Here is a 26,013-nt window from a genome sequence, read left to right as displayed (position 1 = left end):
ATTCTGTGAAGTGATAGGATCTTAGAAATACAAGCCAGGTGTTTTCAGCAGTTGACAGAAATGGTAGAGGAAGTACCAACAGCTTCCTCTCTTTCAGAGTTGCTGTTGTGGTCACCGAATTTCTTTTTAGTGAGCGTGAGGAAACCTACTCTCTAGACCAGGGGTCAGCAAACTTTTTCTCTAACTGGTCAGTTAGTAAACATTTTAGGCTTTGTGGACCCTGTGATCTCGCTTGCAACCACTCCACTGCTACTTTAGCATAAAACCATCTAGACAGTACATAATGAGCTGGTAAGGCCCAAAAGCCATAGTTTTCCAACTCTAGATTCCTAGGTTTCCTTTTCCCATGAAAAAAATCTCTCCAGCAGTGCAGTTACTATTTTTCATTCTCATGAGCAGTAATAGATGAGGCAAGCAATAAGAAAAATAAAGATGAGAAACTTTATAGAATTAAAAGCATTGTTAATTAAGTTTATAAATTTAACAAGACGTAAAAATCATTGAATTCTCTTCCTGGTTCTGTGTTAGAGCCCTTGGTTATTTTAATTTTATTTTGCAAACTAATGTCAGATTTTTCTGAATGATAGACATAGCTTTAAAAATGGAGGAAAACATGGGTGAAACTTCTTTTAGGCTCTAGTTTTCAAAAGTCTGTCTTGGCTGTAAGTGTTTAATGGTATATACCAAAAGTAAGTAAAACAGTAACTGTTCAATCAGTTGGTTTTATATTCCGTTCTTATCATTTTATTTGTAGGTAATTGAATACAATCCTTCTCAGTGTCTGGATTGGTTGGCAGTACAGACACCCCGAAATAAACTGGCACACAGCTGGGTCCTGCAGAATATGGAAAACTGGGTCGAGCGGTTTCTTTTGGCTCACAATTATCCTAGAGTCAGGACTTGTAAGTCACATATTCAGAACTTATCGAACCATTTGTTCCAAGTTTTGCTTTTGTTTGTTTTTTAAGGTGACTATAGTATGCCCATTGTTGTATGGAGCAAAGGCTCTTGGAGATACTGTTCTTAAAGGCCAAAGTTACATTAGTATTTGGAAACCTATGACCATGTTTTGCAAATATCTGCAATGTTTTTGGTGTCTTAAGGATAAGAAACTGTCCTGTTTTGGGTGACCTAACCACCGCTACCATTTTTGTTTCCTTAATAGACAACAAAAGATATCAGCATTAAGTGAACAGAATAAAGGATCATAAAATCCTATTTTAAAAGTGACCTCAAGGCTAAGAGTAAAGTAGTAATAAAGACATAGAGCAAGCTGAGAGAAAATATTCACTGAAGTTATGGGAGTTAAATGATAAATCCTTTACACAGGCTGGAAGGGAACAAACAAAGATCTTGGAAGACAGGTGGACAAATACGAAGAATAGATATTTCAGAGATTAGAAAATTGCTCGTAAATAAATAGAATATTTCCTCTTTTGATAATATTCAAAGAAACAAAAATCAGAATAGTATTTTTAAATTTCTTTAATCACTAAATTTAAAATCATATTTCCTAGCTGTCTGCTGAAAAGGCCTAGAATCAGTGACATTGCAGTAGCAACAAGCACATCAAATACCCAGATCTCAGATCTCTGTTTCTAAACACTATTCTCTGATAAAACAAATAATAGCCCTTTGAAGAAATGGCTGATTCTAGGACTGGGGCAGGTAATCTGCAAGATGAGCCTGGAGCATCTTGTAAGACCAGAAAGTAAAGAAGTATTCAAAAAAACAAAATAATGGGGGTATATCAAAGGGACACAAGACCAACCTGAAAGAATTCCCAGTGGCTAAAGCTGGAACAATTTGGGTAAAAAAATAAATAACATATCACTGGATTGTACCAGCAGTGTAAAATAAATAGCCCTGAATCCGTACTGATAAATAGTTAAGTAAATAAATGGAGACAAATCTCCCATACAGAAGAATCCTAAATAATTTATGTACATCCTTCAAGAAGGTGGAGCTTAATCTCCCAACCCCTTGAGTATGAGTTTGGTGACTTGCTTTCAAAGAGTAGATGGTGGGGGGGGTGGGTTGTTAGTTTAACTTTAAGTGAAGAAATTTGACAAACATAAACTCAGCCAGGTGATTAAGGTTAACATCAATGATATGTGTTGATAGCATGTACCCTTGATATCCTTGATGAAATACAATGTGTAAAGGGCACCTTACCTGTGTGTTCTTCCCTACAAAAACCCATAAGTTGAGTCTAATAGTGATAAACAAGAGACAGACTCCATTTGAGGGACATTATTCAAAAATACCTGACCCCAGTAATCCTCAAAACTGTCAAGGTTTTCGAAAAGCGAGGAGAGCCTGAGAAACTGTCACAGTTAAGAGGAGCTTAAGGATTCGTGATAACTAAATGTAATGTATCCTAGATCCAAAATAAAAGAACATTAAGGCAAAACTAATAAAATCTAAAGTATGGAGGTTAGTTGAAAGTAGTGGTTCCTTAGTTACAACAAATGTACCATAGTAATAATAGATGTTAATAATAGGAGAAAGGGGGAAAAGAGTGTATGGGAACTGTGTTTTCTGCCTACTCTAAAATTTTGTTTAATGTTTATTTTTGAGAAAGCATAAGCAGGGGAGGAGCAGAGAGAGAGGAGACACAGAATCCAAAGCAGGCTGAATCCAGGTTCCGAGCTGTTGGCAAAGAGCCCGACGTGGGGCCCAAAGTCATGAACCATGAGATCATGACCTGAGCCAAAGTTGGAAGCTTACCCGACTAAGCCACCCTGGCACTCCTGTTCTACTTATTGTAAAATTAAAAGATTACTTGGGGAAAACATCTTAAACTTGTGGGTACATGTGGATTGGCATTGGTACTCATAGGCTCATTTTTCCTGCCACTTTATGTAACTCAATAGTAATGGGTTATTTGTAAATGCTGACATGTATGTTGGTGGCATTCATGTCCTGACTTCTCATCATAAAGCAATAAAAAAAACTTACACTAAACCAAAAAAAAAATTTTTGTTTAAACAAATGGTTACTCCTAACATTCATGACGTACTGAGGATATGGTATTCTCATACACGGCAGTGAAGTAAGTTAACATTACGGTATGAAAGGCCATTTAGCAATATGTATCAAGATACTTCAAAATGCTTTGCCCTTTTTAAATTCAGTAGTATCATTTGAAGGATTCCAATAGAAGTAAGTCATCTAATGTATGGATGCCTAAATAGCATTAGTTATAATTGTGAAAAATTAAAAACTGGATGTTCAGCTGGGAAATAAATTGTTAATAATGAATCATTTAAAAATTATAATAGTTTTAGGGGTGCCTGGGTGGCTCAGTCTGTTAAGTGTCCAACTTTGGCACAGGTTGAGTTTGAGCCCCACTTGGACTAGGATTTTCTCTCTCTCACTCGGTCTCTGTCTCTCTCAAAATAAATAAACTTTAAAAAAATAAAAATTGTAATAGTTTTAGACTATAGTAAACACATAGTAACATAGTTTTAGACTATAGTAAACACATAGTGTTGTGTGGTGAAAAAGTGCTTTTGATAATGTAACTTGAAAAAACAGCCAAAATGTTTTCATAGAACAATAAACCTTAGAATAAGAATTAGAGTAACATGTATAGAAGAAAAACTACAGAGAAATACTATTAAATCTTACAAAATAATTTTAAGGAATGCTTTAGAATGTTTAGAGAAAAGAAGAAAAATGGAGGCATGATAAGTGTCTTAAAATAGTTGAAGAGTTGCCATATAGAAATGGAAGTAGATTTGTCCTAAGTTCTCTCTAGCATAGAACTTAAATAAAGGAACTCTTCAGTCATAGCAAGGCAGTTTTTAACAAAATGGTCTGTTCTTTCATATTGACCTTCTTAACTGTTGTCAGTGATAAACATAATTTAAAAGCTGTGTATCTCTCCCAAGGAGAACTTATTTTTTATTTAAAAGCAGATAGCTCTTCAAGAAATAAATAGATGGTTTGGTATATGATAAAGCAAAGCTAAATGTTAATTGTGGAATTTAAGTGGGTCTTTATTTTATTTTATTTTATTTTATTTTATTTTATTTTTTTTAACGTTTATTTATTTTTGAGACAGAGAGAGACAGAGTGTGAACAGGGGAGGGGCAGAGAGAGAGGGAGACACAGAATCTGAAATAGGCTCCAGGCTCTGAGCTGTCAGCACAGACCCCGGTGCGGGGCTCGAACTCACAGACCGTGAGATCATGACCTGAGCCGAAGTCGGATGCTTAACCGACCGAGCCACCCAGGCACCCCTTAAGTGGGTCTTTAGTAAAGTTTTTTAAACCTTTCATTGTGTTTGAAAATTTTGCATAATAAAATATTGGGATAAAAATATATAACTTAATCTAAGTAAGTTTTTGCTAATCACAAATTGTCTCAGTAGCAGCTTAAACAAAAATTGAACAGAATGACCCTTAAATGCCAAGTTTTAACTTTTGAAACACATACCAAATTGAGCCTAACTGAAAACAGACTAACCAGAGCAACGTATAGAGGGAAAAATATGTAGAGATGGAGTATTGTGCACAAAGTTGTGCATAAAGTTTAATTTGAAATAAATCTTTAAAACAGGTTACAGTTAATCTTAGAAACTAACTTTATTTGCTTTGACAGAACATTGGAAATTATCAAATTATAGGTAGAATAGTAGGAAACAATTAGTAGGCATAGTGAAAAGAGTTAAACTAAGGCATTAGAGTCCTTGAGGTGAGGAGGTTCTATGATGACTTTTTAGGAGCATTAGCTCGTGAATCGGGTATATTTGGGTTTGAATTCCAGCTCTGCCACTAGATGTGTAATATGGGTGTAGTCTTACTAAGTCCGAATGAAAGTGAGGATAATAAAAGTAGTGCTTGCTACATAAAATAACGGTGTTAAATAGTATAAATGTTCAAGAAATGTTAGCAGTTCTTGTTGTTGTGATTATTGTTGTTTGACCATTATCATTACTGTCATTGTCATCCTTATCATCTCCCAAGGCTAAATCTGAGCTCTACCTCTTTATCTGTGTGACCTTGGTCTTTGCTTCTCCAAGATTCAGATTTTCCAATGTAACATCACCTACCTCCAGGATGATTGTAAGGATTAAATAAAATAATATGTTTAAAGTACCTTGCTCAGTGCTTTGCACATAGTAACTTTTTACAGAGGGACTCAACTAATGAGTTACTTACCTCTCAGAATTATATGCTTAATAACCTTTTTCAGGTATGCTGAAGGAGGGATGCTTTCTTTGCATTCAGAGTCAGCCTAGAAGCGTCCAGTTAGGGAATGAATAAGTCATGGGGATAAAAGAGACAGCATAGGGAACATAGTGATACTGTAGTAGTGTTGTGTGGTGACAGATGGTAGCTACACTTGTGGGCAGCATAGCCTAACATAAAGGGAAGTTGAATTACTATGTTGTACACCTGAGACTAATATAACATTGTATGACAACTATACACAAATTAAAAAAAATTTAATACAAATTTGGCCCAGAAGACTTTTAAAGATTTTCCAAAGTTAATGTTCTATAATTGGCATATATAATCTTCTACATTATAATGAACTTTAAAATAGAAGGTCTCCTTCTATTTTTGTAACTTTACATTTTACTGTTAACTGTAAATCATTACAAAATAATTTATCATCATTTTGTAAAGAAGAAGAAAAGTAAGATGCTAAAACATCGAATGATCTGACCATGTCAGACAGCCTTAGCTAGGTCTTCTGGCTCCAAATGCTGTATTATTCCTGGTAAACCATATTATTTCCTAAGAAGAAATGAAACGATAAAATAAGTGGAAAATTCTGTATCTTGGGAAAGCTAACCAAGAAGGTTAAAAACTGTTTCTATTAATGCAGTTATTGTCACTACTTTAAAAGTAACAATGACAGAATGGAAGGCGTCTGTTTTCATCATTCCTTGGGATCTTTCTTTGGGGCCAGTGGTAGAGCAGAACGATATTAAGAAATGTTCATGTCCCTTAATTTTTAATCATTTTGATTTTTAAAGAGAAGAGTGGCTTTGTGTTTAATGACTGCTCTTCAGTCTGTTTTATATCTTATAAGGATCTGACAGTTTTGTTTTACATTTTATAGCTGCAGCTTATCTTCTGGTGTCCCTTATACCAAGCAATTCATTCCGCCAGATGTTCCGGTCAACAAGGTCTTTGCACATCCCAACCCGTGACCTTCCACTCAGTCCAGACACAACAGTAGTCCTACATCAGGTCTACAACGTGCTCCTTGGTTTGCTCTCAAGAGCCAAACTTTATGTTGATGCTGCTGTTCATGGCACTACAAAGCTAGTGCCCTATTTTAGCTTTATGACTTACTGTTTAATTTCCAAAACTGAGAAGCTGATGTTTTCCACATATTTCATGGATTTGTGGAACCTTTTCCAGCCTAAACTTTCTGAGCCAGCAATAGCTACAAATCACAATAAACAGGCTTTGCTTTCATTTTGGTACAATGTGTGTGCTGACTGTCCAGAGAATATCCGCCTTATTGTTCAGAACCCAGTGGTAACCAAGAACATTGCCTTCAATTACATCCTTGCTGACCATGATGATCAGGATGTGGTGCTTTTTAACCGTGGGATGCTGCCAGCCTACTACGGCATTCTGAGGCTCTGCTGTGAACAGTCTCCTGCATTCACACGACAACTGGCTTCTCACCAGAACATCCAATGGGCCTTTAAGAATCTTACACCACATGCCAGCCAATACCCTGGAGTGAGTAAAATTGATAATTATTTCTGTATCTTCAAATTGATTGGAAATAACCAATTTGTCCCCCTGGTGGGAAGTGGTGACAAAATATGGAAATATGTATAGTCTAACTTTAACTGTTCTTTCTTAAGAACTTACTGTGTATTTGTTTTCTTGAATATATGTATAAAATGCTGTAGTACTATAACATTGGTAATTAATACGGATAATTCTTAGGTTGATGTTGAAATTGTATCTCTAATTGAACTTAGCTATTTTAATTTATTTAGATATTTATTATCAAGATCTACATGCTGTGCTAAGTTGTGAACTATGCAATATTTTTATCTTAGCTATAGTATTCCCTAGTGTTTTTTTCTTAACTACATTCAGGGGAATGAAATGGTTAAGGAGTCCATCAGAATACAAATATATGCGGTCTAAATCTGGTACCTTTATTTCTGCAGACTGTTTATAAGTTTCATATTAAAAACTCCCCCCTTCATGTATAGCTGTCATTCCTGGATATTCCACTACACTATTGCTTCTTAACACTGTTGTAAACTTAAGATGACATCAAGAGGGTTTAAGTCTGGAAAAGGGGTTGGAAGAAGAGTGAAGAACCCTTTTTCAAGCTGTCAACCTAGAGGCCACAAACTGCTAATATGAGAAGTTTTTTGCTAAATGGGAGATGGTGGGAGTGGAGAGTAGTGGCGTTTTCTTTTTTTTTTAATTTTTTTTTAACGTTTATTTATTTTTGAGACAGAGAGAGACAGAGCATGAACGGGGGAGGGTCAGAGAGAGGGAGACACAGAATCTGAAACAGGCTCCAGGCTCTGAGCTGTCAGCACAGAGCCCGACGCGGGGCTCGAACTCACGGACCGCGAGATCATGACCTGAGCCGAAGTCGGATGCTTAACCGACTGAGCCACTCAAGCGCCCCAGTAGTGGCGTTTTCAAGACATTCAACATTTACTTAAGAGTTCAGTCAAATGAATGCAATGAAGAGTATTTTAATTACTGGTATCCTTGAATTATATACTACTTTTTCCTGTTGAAAAACACCTTAATTAAGATCCTTTAGACATGATGTAGTAAATTGTTCCACACGCCCCCCCACCCCCCTGCCAAGAAAGAATAACCTAATTTCCAGCCAAGAAATTTAGAATGCCTACAATAGAGGAAATGTTCTAAAATGTTGTAGGGTTAAAAGGTCACCAAAATGCTTCTTTGCCCTTTTTAGGCAGTAGAAGAACTGTTTAACCTGATGCAGCTGTTTATAGCTCAGAGGCCAGATATGAGAGAAGAAGAATTAGAAGATATTAAACAGTTTAAGAAAACAACCATAAGTTGTTACTTACGTTGCTTAGATGGCCGCTCCTGCTGGACTACTTTAATAAGGTAAAAAGATGTTTTCTGGTGATTTTTTAATATGTTTTGTTTTTCCAAGTGAGGAAATGGGCACTATCCTTTTGGATCTTTTGAAGAGTTATAATTAAACTATAACTGAGAGTTTACCAATTCTTGAAAGTTATTAGGGAAGCATTTTCCATGTAGTTACCTTGGAAGGATTTAGCTCTTAAAAATTAACACTACTTTTGAACAGCTTTTATTTTGTTTTGGTTTTGGATTGTTTGTATGTGTTTTATCAGAATCTTAATGTATAATCTTAAATCTGAAGCTTGAATCCTCCTCTGTGTTGCTATTCATCCTGACTTATGCTTAGACAGTTCAGTTCTAGAGGCCTCCAAAAACAGCTTTCTCCATCTTTGGATGAGTCTTACTGTTAATGTTTTAAATTGTTTAGCCCAGATCTACCTGTCTTTTTTAACTATAAGAATTAGCCAAATAACAAAACATCATTATAATTGTTCAGAGCTACAGAAGTTATTGAATGGTTGTAAAGGAACTCTGCAATAAATGACACATAATTCCCTTAACTGTAGAAAGTCTAAGTTAATTTCTTAAAACGCTTCTGTGTATTACGTTTAAGACTTGGAGGTAATGTCCTTTATGGGGCACATTTTGGCAGTATTTCTTTGAACACTATAATATTTTAAGCTTGATCAACCAAGATAAAGTTATTTCAGGTTTTCTTGAGAAAATTTTCAAATTTGAATCTTTATTAGTACACAAAGTGAATTAACTTATGCTTTTGCTCTAAAGGAATTCTTTTAAAATGTTGGCATTAATTTTAAATACATTGTTTTCCCAAGGTTTACTATTTATCTTTTTCTTAAAAAAAAAAAAAAAAAAAAGATTGAGCTTTCTTAATTCTTTTTTGAAAAAGTAAAGAAAACATCTAACTAAAGTAGAAGGAATTCTGGTTGTACTTCTATATAGCAGCAGTTTCCAGTACGTAATAATGAAATTAGGTCTGTTAACAGGAGCAATACAACTACTTTTGAGGATTATCACATAAATTATTTTCAAGGCCATGGTGTGTTTAATGTTTCCCCTTCATGTTTCTCTTTCTTCCGAAGAACCAGCTGATGAGTGCTTGGATAGTATAAGTGTATTTTGTTATTATCCAGAAGATAAACCCATTATAAAAAATAAACATTATATATACTGAAACTTTAAGAATATTCACATGATACCTCTCTTCCACTGTTTCGAGCAATTGTTGACTAGATACTAGCATATGCAACTTTTCTCCATGTTATTTAGAGCGTTTCTTAATATTATCTCCTTTTATTACATTACTAAAAAACAGATATAAGCAGTCTCTCCTGTAGGTAGAAAAGTAGAGAGTCTAAATGACCATTTAGTTCTATTTTTTTGTCACCTGAGTTTTCCATTCTGATGCAGAGTTCTCAACCTGGACTTTATGTATTCTTCTAGTGCCTTCAGAATACTATTAGAATCTGATGAAGACAGACTACTTGTTGTATTTAATCGAGGGTTGATCCTGATGACTGAGGTAAATATTTTATTCCATTTTACAGTAGACATATCTCATTTTAATGTTTTCACCAAGACTTCTTTTTTTATGGATATTTAGTATTCATGCTAGACTGTTTTACAGGTCTTTAGATTTTGGTTATACAGATCAATAAATGCAATGTATATTCCAAGAATAATAAGGTCACAGGTTTTAGGTTGTTGTTTTCTTTGTGCACTGTAATTCCATACTTCTTATTTTGTATTTAGAACAACACTGTTTTTATTGATTCCATTTGTAAGGGTAGAAACAGATGAAATTCATGTGATTTAATCACTAGCACAGTTTTTCAATATCTCACTTATTTGACAGTTAAGAAACTGAGATTACTTACCATCATCAGAGGAAGCCATTGAGACTGTTATAGGTGGTTAAAATCACCTGTTCATTCTTCCCACAATTCTTGAACATCCACAACTATGAGATGATTTTAAAGCCATAGAGGTACATTTTACCCTTTAGTCTAATAATGGAGAGAAGACAAAAGAATATATGCCAAGAATACCATGAGAAATAAGAGTTAGGATAGCTTTTTCAGTTAATGGTGTTACAGAATAGGAAAACCACATTTTTGAAACTGCACTTATGAAGAATTTGAACTTGTAAAGATAAGTGGGAGAGTATTTAGATAAATGATGTGGTCACCACAGGGGCAACAAAGTATTGTCATATTTGAAAAAATGCCACATATTTTTGTTTGGCTAGAACAAAAGGTATGTGAAGAGTAGTGCGAATTTCATTCTTTCATTCAACAGATGTTTGAATGTCTACTCTGTGCCACGCATTGTGCTAGGCACTGGGTATACAGCAGTGAACAAGACAGACATGGTTCCTGTCCTCATAGCTTATAGGTTAAGTGCCATACAAGTACATTGTTTAGTTAAGGTACCACTACAGATTCTAGACGATGGATTTTGAACTTTGAATTATGGATAGTATATAGGTTATAGGGAACTGATTTGAGAGGATTAGAAAAAAAAAGCTTTGTGTAAAATGAAATAGGAAAAAAAAGTTAAGGATTTGGAATGAAAAGATTTAATAAGCTAATATGATTAAAGGAATTCTACCTTTTGGAGCCCTTTTTCCTCATTCAGGTGTACTGTTTTGGCTATAGCTGACAACCATTTCACTATTGTCTTCCTTCCGAAGCCCTAGAATGTTAGAGACAGCAGTTACCCATTCTTCACAATCTTGTTGCCTGCTGCTTTGCAATCTCTAAGGCTTGTGGCATTAGAGCAAACAGTAACCAAAAACAAACAAAATGATTAAACGAATTATTCCTTCAGATCAAAATGTATGCATAAAATATCAGCTCTGCAGGTGAGCACTGTTTTTGTATTTTAAGGAAGAGCTGAATTGGGAGAATTTGACTTTTAGGTAGAAAGCAAATACATTTGCTTTGGGCACATGTGCACACACATAAAGTCTGGAAATATCTGTCATAAAGGGTGAGCACTACCATTTTGTGGCTCAGTAAAGTAAAAATGAAATGAAAATTTCCATCTTTTTAAATCACTTGTAGTCATTCAACACTCTGCACATGATGTATCATGAAGCCACAGCTTGCCATGTGACTGGAGATTTAGTAGAACTTCTGTCAATATTCCTTTCAGTTTTGAAGTCTACACGCCCGTATCTTCAGAGAAAAGGTTTGGTCATTCTTCTTATTTTTGTCACCTTTAACTATTACAGAACAAAATAAGGGTTTCAAACCACATGTTTCAGAGATTTTTGTCTTTATCTCTAGTTGATGGTACAGAAGATGAGAATGCTCCCTGTCCTCAAATATTCATCATGACCTCCCGATATAAAGCTGGAATGCTCTTATTTATTCTCTAATGCCTTCCTGGAAAATAGGCAGCATCTTATAAGTGTTAAAATTTAGGAGACTAGAAAATGCTTCCAAGCAGAGTAACAACATGGGTATTTTGTGAAGGTTCTCCAGCTGGAAACCTCCATGGCTTAGGTTAGATTATTTTTAGTTTCAAGAGAAATAACTATAAAAGATATCTCTCCCCCATAGTGTGAACTCTGAACTTCATATAAATTTCTAGAAAACGGACATATTCATGACTAAAATAATGTGTTTTAAGAAACCTAACAGGTTTGGGGCGCCTGGGTGGCTCAGTGGGTTAAGCATCTGGCTCTTGGTTTCAGTTCATGTCTTGGTCTCGTGAGATTGAGCCCTGCATCAGGCTCTGTGCAGAGCCTGCTTGGGATTCTGTCTCCCTCTCTCTGCCCCTACCCCACTCGTGCTCTGTGTCTCTCAAAGCAATCTAGTAGGTTTAAAACAGTAGTAGCTATCTCATGAAAATAATCACTTAGCTTTCACCAAAGATGTTTATGTCATTAACTTGATTTTCTTAGTGTTAGCATTCTGTAGGTAATAATAGAAAATAATTGTAAGGAAGTTTGAACTCAAGTGGCATATTTATGTATGCTTTTGTATTTGCAGATGTGAAACAAGCATTAATCCAGTGGCAGGAGCGAATTGAATTTGCCCATAAACTGTTAACTCTTCTTAATTCCTATAGTCCTCCAGAACTTAGAAATGCCTGTATAGGTAAGTTACTTGGAAAATATACCTGTGTGAAAACCTAGTGGAAGATTCTTACGGAATATTTTTTGCAAGATGTGGTATTAGTTCTGTGGTATTAGCTTCAGAAATAAGCTAATACCATAGATGTGGTATTAGCTTCAGAAAACATTTTTACTTTTTATGTGTAACTCATACTGGCCAGCAAATCCTAGAAAATCTAGTTATATTTTTCAACATGCCAGTAATTATGTGATCATGGGCAGGTCACATAACATATCTAGGCTCTTTGAGCTTAGGTTATTTCTAGATCTTTTGCAGCTCTGAAATCTTCTGGTCCTATATAAACAAGGTAGAATCACACAAATGTTTACAAAGGAGAGCTGATATTATAAAGAGTTGGAGTAATTATTTCACTGTCTGTTCTTTTGCCTAAAGATACTTCTTAGTAGCTGTTCTCAGACTCATGAGTATTTTACCTTTTTAAAGTCCTCTTTAGAGACTGTAACTATTTATGGTTTGTTTGTTTTTTGTTTTTTGTTTTTTTTTTTTTTTTTCATTTACAAAATGATGTGAGTAACTGGCTGTCATGTATAAGTAATCAGTTTTGGTCTGATGTTCTGTGGAATCACTGGCCTGTAACTTCAGTAACCTCTGACTGCCAGTAGCCTGTCATCATCACAAGGTTTACGTCTGTGTGATGTTGATTTTATGAAGACACGACATCAGTGTGCATTAAATATTTCCTTTAGTGTACTTATCCATGGTGCTTCTCTTGGATAAATAAAATACACGTAAATAGTTTTAAACTTTGGTTTCTAAATGATATTGTGGTTAGTAACTCTGCTGATTCAGATTTGATTGAGCATCAGACAGAATTTCTCCCAGTGTCAGGAGCTAAAACCGTTTTAGACTCATTAAAACTTTCCACCTGCCATACTGCAACCAATCACCCTAACAGGATTTGTGAGTTTCAAAGTAGCAGGTTAGATATATACTCCAGTTTTACTTTAAACTCACACTGTGTTTTTATTTTCAGATGTCCTCAAGGAACTTGTGCTTTTGAGTCCCCATGACTTTCTTCATACTCTGGTTCCATTTCTACAACACAACCATTGTACTTATCATCATAGTAATATACCAAGTACGTATTCCTCAAGCACAGTACTTGAATGTGGTTGGCATTTAATCTTTCTGCACACTGAAACATGGAGATTTATTTTTTCCATTTATTCTTATTGTACACTTTTAATGTCTTAGTGTCTCTTGGACCTTATTTCCCTTGTCGAGAAAATATCAAGCTAATAGGAGGGAAAAGCAATATTCGGCCTCCGCGCCCTGAACTCAATATGTGCCTCTTGCCCACAATGGTGGAAACCAGTAAGGTATGTTGGGATGCCAGGAAAACCATGTTTCTGTAGTACACAGTAATTTGAAATTTCCCCTCTAGCAGTTATATTAGATTTAAATGACCATTTTGTGGATCCTAAGAAGATTAGACTCATTCGGACTTTTTCCTTTTAGTGCTCTGAAATGTTGGTTGAGTATTTGCAAAATCAACAACAAGCACAAGTAATAAGTTTTTTCCCTCCCTCAAAAAAATACCCTAATAGAAAGTCTTAGTAGTATTTGTCACTAGGCTAAATTATAACTGGATCATATTTCTAAACCTGAAGAGTCAAGTTAGGTATTTATTATTGTTTAAATTTGACCATATAATCAATGACTTCATTTACTGCCCTTTCCTTATAATCCCTTGACCTAAGCCTAATATCACTGATAGATTTATCATCATTTGTAGTCTGATTCTTCTCTTCTAATTCATATTCTAAAATAATGCTAATTCTAAATTATAGAGAACATTGAACAGAGGATAATTTATCTTAGTTTCAACATTTTTTTTAACAATTTTTCCCTTTATCTATCTTCACCCCACTTCATTCACACTGCCCCTGGCCCACCATCTTTGGATCTTAACTATACTTAAGTTCTTATAAAATATTAAAAATAATTAACACTGTAGTAACCATTACAGAAATCATTTGAAATCTATTTCAAAAATCAAATTTAATTCAACTCTTCTTGATGATGTCTGTAGAACTAAAGTGTCACATTTTAAAATCCTACAGTAATTTTACTTTATTAAAGTATATAGAAATAATGGGTAATTTAATTGATAGCATTTGCACACTGAAAATAAATTTGTGACAATTAAGATCTTAACATTACTAGAAACTTGGAATTTAAAACTAGGTTCTTATAGAATTTAAATATTTAATCAGCTTTTTAGTTTAAACTTATTACATTTGCACAAAATATGCTCTTTAATTTATTATACAATTTAAGTGCAACCATTTTATCATCTTTAACCTTCAGGGCAAAGATGACGTTTATGATCGTATGCTGCTAGACTACTTCTTTTCTTATCATCAATTCATCCATCTATTATGCCGAGTTGCAATCAACTGTGAAAAATTTACTGAAACATTAGTTAAGCTGAGTAAGTATAAAAGATGAGCAGTAAATTCCACTGAATTATTTTAAGCCCCTAGCCACTCAGGAAGGGGAGACCAAAATGAGACCATCCTTTTTTTCTTTTTTAAAGTGACTGTTTAAAAATATTAATTATTCTTGGGAACATTTTTATTTTTATTAAGAAAACACCAACTTACTGGTTTCCATTGAATAGTTCTGCCCAGAGTTTCAGCTGGCCTATAAAGGAGTGTGGAATAGGGCTGATCACTTTGTACATAGAAGCCCAAGTCCTCCTCCATCTGCCCAGCAGAATTTAAAAACAAATACCAAAAACTACTCTGCTTTAGGGAGGCAGGCTTAGAGAGGTGGACTTTCCCAGCCCTGATCTTGAGGATAAGATGAGATCTATAGTGCCAGCTGTGCTTTGGAGCTGGCAATGCCAAGAGCAAACTGAGTGGGCTTGCCAGGATGAAGCAGAGGTGCATATATGAGTAAATTAGGAGGTAAGTCTCATGAAATAGAGAGATGAGTGAGAAGAAAGGAAATTTGATAAGATATGAGAAATAGTAAACAAAACCATCAGTGAGTTATAAAAGGGCAAAAAACTCAAATTATTCAAGAATGTGCCTGAGACCTATAAGAGAATTGCTCCCTTTGGGTGACTTTTTCTAGCTGAAAAGTCTTTAGAAGATATGTCCCCTCTCTTAGGACCTCCAGAGTTACCAGGGTCTGTGTGGCCTGTGAGTCTTACTTCTTTCCGGATGGCCCAGGATCCTCTCCCAGTGTTCTGTAGTTTTGTTTCAGAGCATAGGAAGTGAAATGCTCATGGAACCACCACCCAGGTCAAGAAACAGAATATTGTCACACTCTAGAACTCCCCATCGTGCTCCTCCTTAATCACAACCCCTTCCTTCTATGGAAGAGGCTTTGATCCACTATAAGTAGGGCAAAAGATGTGAACATACCTTAGGTTCTGTTATCCAAGAAGAAGGAAGTGGTAACAGCTGTCAGGGATAATTCCTCTTCAGAAAAAAACATCTTATTGGTAAGTGATTAGAGTGTCTTCAAATTTGGAAGATTGTTCCTTCCACCTGTTATCATTAGCTGGTTTTATACATATGTGGCTGAAGTCCCAAGTGGGGGCTGTGGGTGGGGAAGCACATGATGAGATTGGCCATTTCATGATTACACAGTTCAGTCATGGCACTTGGTAAAAAACTAAAACCTAGCAGTGGCAGTGATCGAGTGTGAGAAAATGTCCAGGAATTCTGGTAACACAGCCTTGTTCCCAGATAAGAAGGGGGACTTATTAAAATGCTGACCTTAAGAAAAGTTCTTGGTAATTGTGTTCACGTGATTTATACCAAAAGTTATGTGAGGAACTATTTTGGCTGCTTGAACAGCTGTGATCAAATAGTGAATGTTGTACCCTCTTTGGGACTGTCTTTCCTCATCAATACAAATACATGTTTCAGGGAAAATAAACATGGAGGCGAGGAGGAAGGGAAAGAGGACATACACTTAGCCATCAGCATTAGCTAAATCAACTTTCATATTTTATATTCCCATCCCTTTTATAACCATGAAGCACTGTTGATGCTGCCTCCTAAGTGGTTAGTGTATGAGGATGGAAATACTCTCCCAACTGCATCATCGTCCACATTATGATAGCCACAAGCCATATGTGAGTGTTGAGAACTTGAAATGTGATTTAAGAAATGGAATTTTCATTTCATTTCATTTTAACCAAACTTAGCCAGATGTGGCTGGTGGCTGTATTGATACAAAACAAAGCCTTCACAAGTTGAGCAGGTTGTACCTTTTTTTTTTAATTAGTTAATTCATTTATGTATTTTTATTAGGACTACTCTGCCATCTTCCCCAGAAGTCATGGTTATCTCTTAATGCAGAAAATCAGACATTATTTTGAATATGAAATAAAACAAAGACCTAAAAGCAGTGCTTTCCTTATGTGTCATCTGAATAGCGAGAGTACATCCCAGTGTTTCAGGTTAACGCCTGCTTTCAGTTGCAATGATTATTTCCAGGGAGAGGCACCTAGGAGAGAGCTTGAGAAAGCAAAGCCCACATTGACTGTAATAGGGAGCAGGCAAATTGATAAGGAGTTTCAACTTGTATAATTTCTTCAAAAACTTATATTTGGCAACAAGGAAAGAGCAAATTTAAACTGGTTGTGTCCTTAATCATTTGAGCCTTGAGGTTAGATGGTTCAAGGGCCAGAATATTGTGACCACAGGTGGGGTTGTCTCAAGACCTATATGATTGTAGGTCACTTCCAGTTTTGAGGAAAAGTCTCTGTGGTAATTCTTATGGATAACTAAGCAGATTTTAAGGTTTGTTGGGAGACAAAAAGGAATTGTGTAATAATTGTATATTAGAGTTACAGGTGCAAAACAGTAAAGTGTGGGTTGGAGTGCTTTTGAAGTAGAGGTAGGCATGGGGCTACGGAGACACAGAAGTGGGGGGAGAATTTGGGGAGAGTGAACAAAGCTACTGACTTCCATGTGAAATAACTGTGTCTGAAATTACAGTATTTTGATATTTAAAAATAGTGGAATTTAGCCAAAAAAATTCTAAAAAAGAATAAGAGGGACTGGCAACTTTTTTTTTTTTTAATTTTTTTTTTTAACGTTTATTTTTGAGACAGAGAGAGACAGAGTATGAACGGGGGAGGGTCAGAGAGAGGGAGACACAGGATCTGAAACAGACTCCAGGCTCTGAGCTGTCAGCACAGAGCCCGACACGGGGCCCGAACTCACGGACCGCGAGATCATGACCTGAGCCGAAGTCGGCCACTTTACCGACTGAGCCACCCAGGCGCCCCGGGACTGGCACTATTGGTTTAAAAAAAAAAAAAACAACAAAAAACTTACCAAAGATCAGTAATTTTTAATTTTATTTTTAAGATTTAATACATACACATATTCAAAACAGCAAGAAGTACACATCACAGTATCCCCCACTTTTATTAAATTTTTTTGTTTATCTTTTTTTGCATAAAAGCAGCAAATATAGGTTTATTTTCTCTTCTTTCTTACATAAAAGTGAATTACAATGTTTAAAACTGTGTGAAGCAGATATGAAAATACATGGGCAGAAAAACATACACAAGCAATGGAAAACGGCCCCAAATAAACATAAGGATACATGGGGGTTTGGAGTCAATTAAGATGACCTGTCAGATTTGTGGACATTGTATGGTATTGAGAGAATCAGTCAGCTAGTCAGTCAGGAGAGAAGGGGCAGGACTTTAATATCTTACACTTAAATAGATTACAGGAGGATTAAAGATTTAGCTGTGAAGAATAAAGTCATAACAATATTAAAGAAAAACACAGAATCACATAGTTAGCACCTTGAGATTTGAAAGACCATTAAGCAGGACACAAAACCCATAAACAATAAAATAAAATCTTTGGCACTGTAAAAATTGAAATTACTACATGTTGAAAAATGCCATCGATGAAAATATAGCTAGTGGGGAAAATATTTGCATTCTTAACAGATAAGTGGTTAGTATTGGCAATATATAAAGAATTTTTAGGATTCAGTGAGATGGGAAAGGACATTAAGTAAAATAAGTAAAAGGCCATCAACAGGCAACTTCTTCACATAGAAAACAAGTAAATGTGTTGTAACCATATGAGGATTTTCCCTGCCTTACTAATCATGATTTCTCTTTTCTCTCTTTTTTTCCCCCCAACTATGAGATAAAGTTTAGATGGTATGCATACTTAAACAGTTTTGGGAAAGAAGAGATGTTTTCATGGAGTCAGTTTGAGGAAGCATATTATTAACATTATCACTTTAGATTGTTCATGACCCTTGATCCCGCAATACCAGATCTAAGAATCTACCCTACTCTACTCATAAAAGTGTCCAACAACGTGCATAGGGTGTTTATTTTCACTCAGTTTGTATTGGATAAAAACTGGAAACAACCCAGATGTCCAACAATAAGAGTTGAGCTGAGTAAACCTGTAATTTATTGTATAGTCTTTAAATAATTCATCTGTATTTTATGGTCTTTAAAAAGATAGGACCTTAGATTACATGAAAAAAAAAGCAAATTGGAAAACAGTATGCAGAATGTGACCACAGACTTAGAACAATAGGAAAAATCACTTAGTACGTGTTTAAAAAAAAAAACCAAACCTAGAGGCTTATACTCCGGTGGTATAAGGATAAAATTATGGGTTGCTTTCATTGTCTGGGTTAAATGTCTTAAGTTTGAAATCATTTGCAATGATCATTTGTCTTGGGGGTGGCGGGGGAACAAAATTTTTAAGTAGTAGTATAGGAAGATCGCCTGGCTGGCTTATTAGTCAGTTAAGCATCCGCTTTTTTTTTTTTTTTTTTTTGTAATTTTTTTTCTTAACGTTTATTTTATTTTTGAGAGACAGACACAGAGTGCAAGAGGAGGAGGGACAAAGGGAGAAGGCAACACAATCTGAGGCAGGCTCCAGGCTCTGAGCTGTCAGCACAGAGCCCAGTGTGGGGCTTGAACTCACGAACCTTGAGATAACATGACCTGAGCTGAAGTCAGATGCTCAACTGACTGAGCCACCCAGGTGCCCCAAGCATCTGATTCTTGATCTCCGCTCGTCTTGATCTCTCAGGGTCATGAGTTCAAGCCCTGCATGGCTCCACACTGGGCATGAAGCCTACTTAAAAAAAAGTGGGGGTGGGGGTGGAGGGGGAGTAGTATAGGGAAAAAAAAAAAAAGTATAGGAAACTGCTATTGCAGACTCCCAATATTTTTTTTTAAGTTACCAGAGTTGACCTGCAAAATTAACAGTGAGATGCTCAAGTAAAATTAAATGACAGATTCCTAGATTTATAAACAATTTTCATTTTCAGAGATAAAACAATCTATCACCTTTATTATTTAACATTGCTTTTGACAATTTTGTTAATGCCTTAGTAAATGAAAGTAAAAAATAGTAAAAGGAAATTTTTGCAAGTAACATTGTATATACCTAAAAATCTAAAATCTTCAAAATCTCTGGAATTAAAAAATTAGTATAGTTGGTAAAAGTAAACAAATTAGAAATTCAGCTTATCAAAAACACAACTGTGGTTCATGCTTTACCTTTTTTGATGTCCTGATGCTACAGTTAGCTGTTCCCAAAAGACGTCTTAAGGTTAATGAATATACCAGTTATTCAGTACAGATCGGAAGGCAGCTTCTTACTAGTCTACCAAGGGCAAATCCATCTATCCCAGGCTAATACTTAGTAATTGCATTTAATAGATATATTTATAATTAGCAGTTCATTACAAGTTAATTCACAAAGAGGAAGAACTGGCACAGTGATCTGAATACTCTGTGGTAGGGCCAGCAGATTTTTTTCCAGTAACCAACATGGGAAGCCAAATAAATAGCAATAGGTTGCTTAATGGGTATGAGTGAGAACAGGGGGAATCAGAAGAATCAGATGTGTGATATTCTGTGGCTAAGATGTCCTGATTCAGTCCTGTAGTGAACCATTAGTTGTGGGCTTTCATCCATTGACTCCCACTTCCCATGGATAATGCTTGGATGGGCTAAACACTGCTACAGAAAACTAGACAAATAATCTTAACACAATTCAGATAGGAGAGACCCTAAGCAGTAAATATACATATACAATACTTCATCCTCAAAGCAATCATCTGAATTACCATTCTACCTACAAAAGCAGTTTTTAAAAGATTTTTAATAACTCATCTAGTAGCTTCTACAGTATAAAGTGTTATTAATGAGGAAAAGTTATTTGGAATAGTTTTTGATTATTGTATAGTACTTCATGGATGGGGTGGGGTAAGGACCCGTTGAGGATGCCTGAAGTCACAGGATAAAGAAAGATAAGTGGACAGAACCCAATATGTCTTAGGCCTACTCATCCTGATTCTTGAAACAAGGCTTGGACGTGTGCCTTGATTGCATCGGGATGCCTACGCTTTGTACCCAGTAAAGCACCCCAGAACGTATTGGAGGAATGTGTAGAGTAGGATGGCATTGGCCTCTACCTTGAGTTACAGAGCCAAGATACCCCTGATCCCTCAGTGCTTTGTGAAAATGCTAGACTAGAAAGAAAGTGATACTTTGTTGCTCTGAAGGGATGGCCCTCCTTCCAAAGGAGGTGCACCTCAGAGAGGAAATAGGGCTGCGAAAGAGGTTTCATTAGCTCACCATGGTGGCACAGTGTTTTCCAGAGTGTAGTGTATATAAGATGGTCCAGGGAAAATAATTGTATATTCATAAATAGGTATGGATCTTACAGTGTCACAAAAATACAAAACTAGTATACTAAATTCATGACTTCTTAGTTCTGTTGCCTAAGGCTGATGTAGTATTAGCCTCCCTAAGTGAATCTAAAGAATAGTGTTAAGTAAACAGTGTACGTGATAGGCACATATGAAAACACTTAGGAAAATGGCATGAATGATTGAAGTTTGGGGAAACACTGGTTATTGAAAAGATTACAGGCTTCACAATCAGATCTACCTGGGGTAGATGTTTTGCTCCCTGGCTTTTGGGATGAACCTGAGCAGATTACATAGTCTCTCTAAGCCTGATTTCTTCATTGAAAACAAGGGAAATGAGGATAAAACCATGCTTTTGAAACATTGGAAGTGATGTTAGATTAGGGAAGACCTCCACAGTTTTTTGTTTGTTGTGGTAGTGCTGGCTTTTTGGTAGTTGTGGAAAATAGGAATAAAGATTGTTTTGAGGAATAATTGAGAAAAAAGAATAAAGACAAAGACTAGAGAAACTTACATTGTAATGTGCAGTCTACTTTCACCTGGGAGGGTTTAGGTCAGGGCAGGATTTAGGGGTTGGCAGACTTCCTGCAAAAAGTGTACTTTGCTGGCCATATGTATGATCTGCATCACATACTCTTCTTTGTTTCACTATTCCTTTTGCAATCCTTTAAAAATACAAAAGCCCTCCTTAGCTCACATGGCCATACAAAGATAAGTTGTGGACCAGAATTGGCCTGTAGGCCAAAGTTTGCCACCCTTTGCTGTACTTTTATGGGTGATTATGATGCACGGACATGGGAGCATAGAAAGTCTTACCTGTACCTGACAGTTTTGATGACATACCCTTGTTTGCTTATATATATTGTGATCTTACAGTGGGTAAATGCCTCCAGCCCCAACCAGATTAAGTTAGGATAAAAGAGAAAGATGACAGTTTGCTTGGGGATCTCTCTACAAAGGGTTAATCTTGACAGGAAAATAAACTTAACCCACAAAAGGGAATCTTGGCATCCTTGGATGACTAAATTGGATGACTGATCTGACTTTCTTGTCTGTCTTAAGATTTTCTTGAATCCTTGGCTCATCCCAGAGGTTGGCAAATAATAATAGCCTGCATTCTCACGTTTTTGTATAACCAGTGAGCATACCTGCACGCTGAGAGTTTTTACATTTTCTAATAAATACTGTTATTCTAAATATTTTTGTGACATGAAAATTACATGTGAGTCAAATTTCAAAGTTCTTAGGTAAAATATTATTGCAAGACAGCCACACTCATTTGTCTGGTGTTGTCTTTGGCTGCTTTCACACTACTGCGAAGTTGAGTATTTGCAACGGGGATCATTTGGCTGCAAAGACTGAAGTATTTACTATTTGGCCCTTTACTTTAAAAGTTTGTTGACTTCAGGTTTAACTCAATTTTTTCTTAACTGGAGGAGGATAACTTTTATTACTTTTATTATTTCTCCTTCTCCATGATCATATTTTCGCTGGAAGTGGGAGTGTGGAAGATGGGAAATTTACTTACAGTTGTGCTTTGAGAAGTAGGGCAGAGGGCAGGGGAACACATTTCTTAAAGATAATACTTGACATTTGGAATAGTCAGAAAGAGGAAAGGTTAAAACTATTCAATAGAGGTTCCAAATAGAACACTGACATACAGCTAAGTATGGTCCACCCAGAAGAGCTTGGGGACAAGACTAGAAGCTGTTAGACTCAAGAGCAGTGTCTATGTAAATCCACCATAATTCTCCGTGTTTTCGGGGAAACAAGGTAAAAGAGGAAGGACCAGTATATTTTCTAATTCTCCTCATCCTCTCTTTGACCTTGCACCTCTCCCTTCCAGCTTAGCTAGTCCATGAAAATTATCTAATATGCAGGGTGGTACCTTAATCCAAGAAAGCTTTGGAACCACTTGCAATAACCTTTATTAAATTGTCCCAGATAAGGTTCTAATACTTACAAAGCAAATTGGTTTAAGTTACCTCAGATCCTTTTGGGAATGAGGTGTGGAATATGACTAAATTCAAAGTATACTGCATTCTAAATTATTTCACTGGTTAAAGCATTGGAATGAATTCTTCCCCTTTAGGTATTCTATAGATTTCTAAAACATGTACAAAATATTCATAGTTGTGACTAGAAATACCTGTAGAATTGTACCTACAAAGTTGAATACCTCAGTAGTATAATTTATAATTATAACCTATTCTGATTTCTTTTCAAATATTAGGTGTCCTAGTTGCCTATGAAGGTTTGCCACTTCATCTTGCACTGTTCCCCAAACTTTGGACTGAGCTATGCCAGACTCAGGTAAAGAAAATGAGTTTTAGATGATTTGGTCTTTCATCTCCTCACCATTTGGTCAGTAATTTTAGGAACAGTGGGTTAAACACTAGGTGGAAAAATTGGGGAGGTTTTAGAATCTTAGTAGGTAAAATATGATTAGTGGAAATAATAGCTATTAAGTATTGGGCATCAAGTTGCCCTTTGGGGTTTTTTTACTTCAGTAGATTTGTATCACAGGATTTTCAAATAAGCTAATATATTTGAATTTGTAATTTATAGGTCAATATAAATAGTTGTGGTAAAAGTCCAAAACAGGGAGGTATTTGGGGGGAAGTCCTTTACCTGTCCTTTACCTTTACCTCTTACCTGTTACCTTAGGAGTAGGTTTTCAAGGGTCTGATGTACTTTTTTTTACCAGCATGGTCATTGAGAACTGGAAACACTATATCCTACCTACTTTAAGTATCTTAAGAGCCAACTCTTTAAAGCAGGCACCTAAATAATGCTTGTTTCATTCTGGGGGAGAATGGCAGAGAGGTGGGGAGAAACCAGATTGGTCCTAAGATTTGATTCATTCCTTGGACCAGGCGCATTTAGATCCTGAGAAAACTTGGTTTCCTGACTGGTTGCAGCTGCCCATCCTCAGAGGAAGAGATGAGTTTGTTTACTTTAGCCTAAACTTTACCCACATTACAGTATCTGAAACACTTTATGCCTCTGGTACAGCCTCCTGCCTGGGCTGTAATGCTCTGTTTATTCTCCCGGTGGATGTGTGTCACACGGTGCTGTAATAGTTGTTTATCTCCTCACAAACTGAGCTCCTCAAGTGTAGAAATGGAATCCTCTCTATCCCTTCAAGAAATGTCATTTTATTCTCTGTAGTAGGAATCTTTAAAAGACTAATTTACATTGATCACATGGCGTAGTACATAGGAGACTTTGAGAAAATGACTTCCTGGGTTTTTTTCTTTGTTTTGTTTTTTTGTTTTTGTTTTTAGCTGAGTGGTTAATTCAGTAAATGGGAGAGCTCTGCTTTTTCCCTCTGCCACTGCTGCTGTTCTTTTCATTCTTGATTTGGGTAGTCACTTTTTTTGGTTTCTGTACTCTGCCACTGGCTATTGCTTCCCTATTGTTTTATCTACTCCAGCACTTTACTGCTCCCTTAATTGGCTTGTTTTCCAAAGAACCCACCATCTCCAAAAACTTCCTTTAAAACAAAGCCAAACTGTCCAAGGCTTCCAGTCTGCCAGCGTGGTAGAAGCAGCCGTCAAGAAACACAAGCAGCAGGCAGAGGCTCTGGCTGGTAGAATTAAGCAGATTTTCCTGACACCAAGCATCTGAAGAGCTGGGTCCTGGTCCTATTCGACTTCTGATTTTTTTGGGTGAACTTGAGTGACTTACCAAGATGCTTACTCGAATAAAGCATATACCTGTACATATTACCTAAACTTTGCCCTGTTTTATTAAATACTCCATTTTATCTCCCATATAAATGATCTTTTATTAAAATACCTATAATCTAGAGAATAGATTTACTTAAAGATATACTACTTGTGTTGAAGAGCCATGACCATTTAAAAACAGGGGAATGAAATTTTAGTAAAATTTCTTCTGTATATTGGGAACCACTAATTCTTGTGAGGTAATTAAAGGAGGTTTGCTGTTTACTTTGCCATATTCATGGGGGGTGGGGAGGATATTTCCAAACAAATTACTGTTGCTTAACATTTTAATTCCTTTTATGGAATAAGTTTAATTCTTAAAATTTGTCTTTTTTCTATATATAGTTTGGTTACCTATTATCCATTAATTGGTCCTCTGCAAACATTCTCATCCTATTTGCTGGTCTTAATTTGTCCAGTCCTTATTCCCCCATTTAATGCTAGATAATAAAGTTGCATTTCTTTGGAAACCTATTTGTTCCTTTTGCCCTTCAGACTTGTTACTCTCTTCCTCTTATACTTACATGTAGAGTCCAAGTGACTAAGACTTGTTTTATCGGGAGGACGGTTACTATAACTGGAGTTAGAAGTGGTCTCTGAAAGGACTTAAATGACTTTGGATGTTCATCATAAGCAGTGTGTAAGCCTTGCAGTTATTTCAGTGCTCAACCATCAGTACTTCTTCTCCCCTACTGTAGTCTGCTATGTCAAAAAATTGCATCAAGCTTTTGTGTGAAGATCCCGTTTTTGCAGAATATATAAAGTGTATCCTGATGGATGAAAGAACTTTTCTAAACAACAACATTGTGTACACATTCATGACACATTTTCTTCTAAAGGTATGTCCTACCTTTGAAAACTCATTGTGTTACTTCTACCTAGTTAGTGGTTGTGTTTTCATGGTGTTGGTCTTTTGGAGATTTGTTTTTAATCTCTTTTTCTCAGGTTCAAGGTCAAGTGTTTTCTGAAGCAAACTGTGCCAATCTGATCAGCACCCTAATTACAAACTTGATAAATCAGTATCAGAATATGCAGTCTGATTTCACCAATCGTGTTGAAATTTCCAAAGCAAGTGCTTCTTTAAATGGGGTAAGAACTGGGGGAGGGAACAGTCATGTTGTACTTAAGAACTTTCCTTAAATCACCTTTGGCTTTAGTACTATTTTACTATCCTAACTTCTTCAAACTCTGGAAAAACTACCAAATTTCTAAAAACATGTGTTCACTATGGGCAGTGAAACCATTAAGAGGAGACATTCCTTTTATCTCTACTTGTTTACATTTTTTGAAAACATTACTTGTGATGTTTCTGTTATTGCCTGTGGCTCATAAGTAACTGAAACAATCAAATTAATGATCCATTGATTA

The 26,013-nt window shown here is 36.0% G+C and overlaps 1 protein-coding gene across 3 annotated transcripts in view; it reads left to right on the top strand.

Annotated features, from left to right (window-relative positions):
* USP34 (ubiquitin specific peptidase 34) overlaps positions 1-26,013 on the top strand; it is a 248,353-nt gene that overhangs the window by 220,332 nt on the left and 2,008 nt on the right. For all 3 annotated transcript variants that reach the window (XM_042932359.1, XM_042932358.1, XM_042932360.1), the window contains 12 exons: positions 755-902; positions 6,079-6,713; positions 7,933-8,090; positions 9,534-9,612; positions 11,156-11,282; positions 12,089-12,196; positions 13,209-13,313; positions 13,430-13,554; positions 14,546-14,669; positions 23,148-23,227; positions 25,344-25,484; positions 25,591-25,734. In XM_042932359.1, coding sequence (XP_042788293.1) covers positions 755-902; positions 6,079-6,713; positions 7,933-8,090; positions 9,534-9,612; positions 11,156-11,282; positions 12,089-12,196; positions 13,209-13,313; positions 13,430-13,554; positions 14,546-14,669; positions 23,148-23,227; positions 25,344-25,484; positions 25,591-25,734 — 1,974 coding nt within the window. The remainder of the gene's footprint in view (positions 1-754; positions 903-6,078; positions 6,714-7,932; positions 8,091-9,533; positions 9,613-11,155; positions 11,283-12,088; positions 12,197-13,208; positions 13,314-13,429; positions 13,555-14,545; positions 14,670-23,147; positions 23,228-25,343; positions 25,485-25,590; positions 25,735-26,013) is intronic.

The sequence above is a fragment of the Panthera leo genome, chromosome A3 (assembly GCF_018350215.1).
Source record: "Panthera leo isolate Ple1 chromosome A3, P.leo_Ple1_pat1.1, whole genome shotgun sequence".
NCBI classification, from domain to species: domain Eukaryota; kingdom Metazoa; phylum Chordata; class Mammalia; order Carnivora; family Felidae; genus Panthera; species Panthera leo.
Note: the sequence above shows the minus strand (reverse complement) of the source record. Positions and strands in the feature narration are given on the sequence as shown.